This window comes from Berghia stephanieae, chromosome 8 (genome assembly GCF_034508935.2).
Source record: "Berghia stephanieae isolate SIO BIC M18660-M18661 chromosome 8, UCSD_Bste_1.3, whole genome shotgun sequence".
Lineage (NCBI taxonomy): Eukaryota > Metazoa > Mollusca > Gastropoda > Nudibranchia > Aeolidiidae > Berghia > Berghia stephanieae.
Window position 1 is genome coordinate 41,994,246 of NC_088367.1, and position 7,500 is coordinate 42,001,745.

The following is a 7,500-nucleotide window of genomic DNA, read 5'->3' on the forward strand; positions in this document are numbered from 1 at the left end:
TTTTCTTATTTTTGTTATAGTTAAAGCTATAAAAACTCGCCAATATGTTGCAGAGCTCAATTTTCTGAACAAAATATAGAATATACTCGTTACTTATCTGTTTGAAAAATCTATTATTGTGTTGGGTGAGTATGAAGTTTTGGGTAAAATTCTGAAAATAACTGGTAAGGAGAGAGTTTTTAAAAATCGTTAGGGTTCACCTCCAGACGGGGCGGAATGGAGCCGTCTTTGAACGCTCTAGTAGACCTCCCTCCTGTACTACGACCTTGACCTGATTCGAACAGTCCGAACAGTCAATATTTAGGTATTATTTTTATGGTACGCGTCAAATACTCAACTGTTCCAACCGCCTGATAAAAGGCCTCAACACACAAACACTATGAGTTTGTAACCTTAAAAGTTTACAGTCTGATTGTAAAACGTGCTGCTTAATGTCAAATTTATTTATTCTATTGTTCGTAATATCACAAATTCTGAGTTTTGATTGGTCAAAAATCTACTAGTTAATTCATACTAATGAATAAATTCTCTCCACCCCCCCCCCCCCTCCCTCCCTTAAAAAATCGTCAGTGTTCACCTCCAGACGGGGCGGAATGGAGCCGTCTTTGAACGCTCTCGTAGACCTGGGTGGCTGTGGTGCTACCTCGGGCCAATGCCGACTCCTCCCTCCTGTACTCGTCCAAATCCGGAGCACTTACGGGACGGGAACGGATTGTCCCGGCATGTGCCCGGTAAACTCGTTTCTGGGATTTTCCGATTTCTTGCTTGAGGTGGCGGTATTTAGTTTGGTGGTAATGGGCCTGTTATGAGATGTGGTTGGAAAATAATTAAAATATATTAATGAAAAGTACTAGGACATCTGGAAATTATGGCGATCAGTATTTTGTAAATGAAGTATCGTGATAGGTATAACGAAGATGATGATGATGATGATGATGATGATGACGACGACGATGATGATGATGATAATGGCGATGGTGTTAGTAGTGGTGATGGTGGCGGTGGTGATGGTGGTGTACATGGTGATGAGGAGATTGATGATGATGATGATGATGATGATGATGATGATGATTTGATGATGATGATGATGATGATGATGATGATGATGATGGTGATGTGTGGTGATGATGATGATGATGATGATGATGATGATGATGATGATGGTGATGATGATGATGGTGATGATGATGATGATGGTGATGTGTGGTGATGATGATGATGATGATGATGATGATGATGATGATGGCGGTGGTGGTGGTAAATGTGGTGCTGGTGGTGGTGGTGTCGGTGATAATTGTAATAATAATGACCATGATCATGATGATAATGGATGGTAATGATAAAGTTGATGATGAAAAATGATACTGATGATAATTAGGTACTTAACTCCGATAAATAAAGAAATTTTGGTGCAGTTTGGATGAAAAGCCATTTAGATCATATTATCAAGGGCGACAATCATAAAAACCATATATGTAATTTATAAATTTACCAGTTATTTCCCTTAGCAATTTTTTGTTTTGTTTTTTATTATCGTGTAATCACAGAAGAGTAGAATTGTGCATACAAAGGATTGTTTTTTATTATCGATTCTATTGCTGTTGCTGCTGCTGCTGCTTCTGGTATTAGCAATAATTGGATGTTGACGATAAAGAAAATGAAAATGCTGGCAATGACGATCAATGAGAATACAATCAGACCTGCCTTCTCTTACGAAAAATTTCGTAGAATTACGAAATTTGGGCTCTCGACGTCTACTTTAAGAACTTCATAAGCATCTCTAATCTATTAAAACGTACAAAATCTGGGCTCTAATTTCAGAACTTCATGGTCACCTCTAATTTATTAAATCTTATTGTTAATGAAAGTTGATGGCAAGCTACATTATTTTAAGGATTTGAAGTGTATTTAAATCATTGTGAGGATAAGTTGTTGATTTTTAGAGTATACTATAGCGACTACAATCTTTATCTCAGAAAAATTACAGATTTAAAAATTCTCTTCTAAAGTGGGCAGGTCTGATACAAAAGACTAGCATAAAATTATGAGTCTATGTAAAAAAAATAGCAATAAACAGCTACGAATGTCGTGTGTGGGTAAAATATGTTCTCTTGTTACAAAACACACTAAGCATAAAATCACATTTACATCTAAACTTTACGTCAAAGTAATCATCATATTAAACTACTTTTATAGCGCTTGTGGGAAATGAAAGTAAACCATAACATCCCATAATAATAATTCTTCCATTTTAAAAATTATATCTTTTATTAATGCCGGAAATGGAATTCAAACAAACTACTGATTTAGGCTGACAAAACAATAATAAATACTGGCGCTAATCATATCATACAAAATCCAGCACGACTTCTGACATAAATCGTGTGCTTTTTTTATTTTTTTATTTTTTTTGGAAGGGGCTTGTTGTTTGTTCGTTTGTTTGTGAGTTTTGTTGTTTATTTTGTTGCTGTTTTTTTAAAAATTATTTGGGGGGGGGGGTGGAGGGGAGTGACCAGAAATGATTTTACTTGACATATCGATGAATTTTATGCATACTACAAAATAACCTTTAAATCCTTTGCCAGCTTTAGTTGTTTATATCAACAGTAATTTCTCCCCTGATCTCCTGAAATGATTCCATAAGTGTCTTGAGTAGGCCTAATACTAATGTTTAAAAAGTTTGTCGTCACATAGTTATTTGATTATGATCCATATATATATCGATATTTTTTAATATCATTGATATCTCATTTTTGGGTCTATTTGGAAAGTTATGAGTATTTAGATTTAAATTAAAAGTATTCTGATCTGCAAGTACAAGAGAAAAATGTTTTGTCAGAGAGATTCATGATTTTCAGTAATATCAAAATAAGACTAATTGTGTTGTGTCTTACAATTACAAAACAATTATCTTATTATGGTTGGAAAACTTGAATTTTATTATATCTTGATTGATTAAGATAAATAACCTCATTCTTCATAAAATACTTAAACCTAAGACTTCAATGATGTCTCTCGTGGCCTTAAATTAAGATGTAAGATTGGCAGACACTGAAGACTTTGGAGTAGAGATTTTAAACGTCATGGACCCCTGGAAATATTACTATCTTGTAAATAGTTTAACAATATTTATCGACCAAGTGTTATGGGTGTTGTTATTTATGACTTGTAAGTGAAGCAAATGTGACAAACTCATAAACCCAAAAACATTCTTTTAGATAAACAGGTGAGAAATTATAGTCTTTGTTTGATATATCCTGCATGTCTAAGACGCAATTGTGGTATGAATCGAGTTATTTATAAATAAATATATATATATATATATATATATATATATATATATATATATATATATATATATATGAGCCAAGGTCAAAAGGTGCCAATTTTTTTTCTCAAAATAAAAGTGACATAATAGTCCATTCATGTTTCTATATGTGTAGCAAAAACCCTGAACTTCATGAATCAAAGGCCCTTTAGATAACTTTACTGTCTCACGCAGCACAATATCGTCAACAATACCTATAGGTTGCTGGTGTCACCTGTGACCGGTGACACCAAAATGAGACAAAAAACTCTATAACCAAATGAATTTTGTTGAGCATCAAACTTTATTTAGTAAGTTATGGACAAAAAGACACAATCAACAACAATCATAGTACAATAATATTACCAACTATTGGAGAAAATGTTGCTTTTTGGTGTCATCGGTCACAAGCAACATAGAATGCAAATATATTATTTCATAAAAATGTTTGTACATTAACAAAAACAACAATATTGCATATGTTTATGACCAGCAATGTTCAGAAACTTTTGGAATAAAATGTTGGGAAATAATGTGACCAAAGTATATCTTATTTAGCGGCATTGTGTCACTTGTGACATTAGACCGATGACACCATTACTTATGTCACAAGCAATACCAAATTGCAATTTCGACAATATATCATTAATTTCAGTCAAACCAGTGTAATAACCACAGTTAAATATGGAATTTAATAATATTTCAGAAACCAAAGACTTCAAAAATAGAAATATACATGGAAATTAGAGCATCTGAATGTGACTTGTGACATAAGACCGGTGACACCATTACTTATGTCACAAGCAACACCAAATCACACTTTCGTCCATAATATATCATTATTTTCAGTCAAAAAAGCACAATAACCTACTCTAAAATGAAATTCAATAATATTTTAAGAAACTAAATACTTTCAAATTGGAAATATACTTAGAAATTAGTAATACCATTGTTGCTATTACTTTGGTCAAAATCGGCACTAGAACTCAATTTTGCCTCAATAAATCAAAAATAGCAACTGAACACATGTAATATAGCCTGTTAAAATGTAATTCAATGACATTTCAAGCTTTGAAGAACATAAAAACAGAAATACATTAGAAACTCAAACTTAAGTGTCACCTGTGACATTTTAACCAATGACACCAATGGTCACAAAAAGTACCAGAAGCCACACAAACACTAGATAAATATCAGCTATGGTAATGAATTAATGTAACCATACGGTAACCATCACCATACTGCTCAAATCTGCTAGTTTGTAGTAATTTAGTGTGTTAATAGTAAATCAAATCAAATTTCTTGACAACCCTTCTTTTATCTGGATTCGTCAAAAGCTTGAGTTTTGTCTTTTTCTTGATTGATACAACCCTGAAACATAAAAAATTAGAATTACAAGGAAATAATTAATTGTGTCAAAATCACAGTCTTATGTGAGATGTCATAATATCATATTTGTAAATAGAATAACAGCTGAAAACATAATTTTTTGGTGGCACTTTGTAATATCCAATATCAAGTGTTGTGTGACAATGTAAAATAGCGATGACACCAAAGTTCAACTTACCTTTTCTGCCTGGAGCCACGCTGGAAAGGCAAATGAACGCGCTGCACTTCAAAGACTGGTAAAAAGGGTGGATCCAAATTGCGAATCGCCATTTAACGAAACAAACTTCCACGTGTTCACGCATGCCGTGTTGCTTGTGACAAATGACACCAAAACCAATAAGCCTCAATATCGGCAAAACGGTATACATTTACTCCAAGATTTGAGTTAAGATAGTAAATCTATGCTTTTTTCTCATAATAAAACATTATATAAACATTAAACATGAGCTTTAAAGTTTCGTGTCGAGTCTTAGTATTGTGCTGTGTTTGATGACACCAAAGGTCACAAGCAACACCAACTTTTTAAGAACTCTATATGAAACTTAATCAGATATGTAATATACTGCAATTGCGTTTAAAAGTAAATTTTGACTTTATACAATTAGTCAAATTTCAATCAAGGGGGGTAAAACATCACATTTAATTTCTACATGATTTCTAAAAAGGTGATGCGTTGACCTCGTTTTAAGCACATGCCAAACAGCATTCAAAATTCACTTTCAAGTTGTTTATTTCATATTCAGTTGTACAGAGTATGTTGAGCTATCTCATTTTATCTCTTCTTCATATTATCAAATTGATTACAATCATTAACCCAATGAAAACAGCCCATAATTAAGTAAAAATCACATTTTCTTAACAATGGTATCAGGCGGGCACCTTTTGACCTTGGCTCATATTATATATATATATATATATATATATATATATATATATATATATATATATATATATATATATATATATATATATATAATGTAAATTTTCACTCACATTTTTTGCCGAGACGACTCGTTTCTGTGTTTTTCATTTATATATATTTATGAGTGTTGGTGGGTACTTGTAGGTACGAAAGTGCTCGATAATGGTGGTTAGAGCTAATATATATAATGCAAATTTTCATGCAGAAACAATAGCACCTTAAACAAAAGATCTGAACTGATGACAATGTGCAGACACTCTAACAAATTCAAGCTCAAAACGCAAAAGGCCAAATAAACCCCCCCCCCCTTTCCTCCCCCCCCCCCCCCTCCCTCCCCCTCCCGATCCCATTATACCCCTCCTCCCCCCCCCCCCCCCCCCCCGCCGCAACCACATTCCGCTACAATATCACACACACATGTACACACAACACACAACACACCTACACGCATACACACACACACACACACACACACACACACACTCATAATATAAACATGAGAGCACATCACAATACACATCAACACTAATCACCACTACACAACGAAACAACTTCAGTTTGGAGTAGGAACTTTTCTACGGACATTACAATGGATTACGCCGACTGAAGAAGTGTAAAAAACACAGAAACGAGTCGTCTCGGCCAAATAAATGTGAGTGAAATTTCATATATGATATAATATATATATATATATATATTATATATATATATATATATATATGTATATATATATTTATATTGGGACACCCTGTATATGCTAAGTTGTTTGTAGTCAATATCTAGCTGTCCAATCTACAACATCTATGATAATGTAATACTATTTCTATAAACACTGTTTCTAGTTCCCCTCACGGTCTCCAACAAGAGGCGGGAAGAGCTTTAGCATCACAAGAGCCAATATCTAGCCGTCCAATCTACAACATCTATGATAATGTAATACTATTTCTATAAACAACGGTTCTGGTTCCCCTCACGATCTCCAACAAGGGGAGGGAAGAGCTTTAGTATCACAAGAGACAATATCTAGCTGTCCAATCTACAACATCTATGATAATGTAATACTATTTCTATAAACAATGTTTCTAGTTCCCCTCACGGTCTCCAACAAGGGGAGGGAAGAGCTTTAGCATCACAAGAATATGAGTAATTGATTTTTTTTTTTTTTCAAAATGATATTGATGTCCTGCTTTTGTTTTTTTCAAAGTGTATGTGAGCATTAATCTTTTTTTTTTTTAATTTTGTTTTATTCCAGTGTTTTATGTATATAATACTCTCTCTCTCTCTCTCTCTCTCTCTCTCTCTCTCTATCTATCTATCTATCTATCTCTCTCTCTCTCTCTCTCTCTCTCTCTCTCTTCACTTACACGATTTATACTTTGTTCAAATGATACATTAACAATATAATAATATGTCTATAGTGATATAAAACGTATAGCTGTGAACTGGAACTAATAAGAATATGATAAATCTAGCAAAACTCTGTCAAAGTTTCTATAACAAAACATCTCTTATTAATGTAATGTCCGGATTTAACAAATCAAAAGCCGTACACTGGAAAAACTCGTGCATAAAAATGTGGTCAGAAAACTCGTCCTTCAAACATCGATCAATTTAAATGACCCTCATCTTGGTAAAAACTCTCAAGCCCGGGATCTAGCGAGGTTTGAGAGTTTTTGCCATGACGAGAATCATTCAAATCGATCGACATAATTTGGAGGAAGAGGTTTTCTGGCCAAATTTATAAAAATGAATTGTTTTTTCCAGAGTACGGTAGTTAAGTGGTAAAATCTATTATTTGTGGTACATCTGGTAGGATCCATTATTTGTGGTACATCTGTTATTTGTGGTACATCTGGAAAAATCCATTATTTGTGGTACATCG

The 7,500-nt window shown here is 33.7% G+C and overlaps 1 protein-coding gene across 1 annotated transcript in view; it reads right to left on the reverse strand.

Annotated features, from left to right (window-relative positions):
- Positions 1-7,500, reverse strand: part of LOC144978706 (uncharacterized) — a 66,870-nt gene that overhangs the window by 5,163 nt on the left and 54,207 nt on the right. The window contains exon 10 of the mRNA XM_078925126.1: positions 578-800. Coding sequence (XP_078781252.1) covers positions 578-800 — 223 coding nt within the window. The remainder of the gene's footprint in view (positions 1-577; positions 801-7,500) is intronic.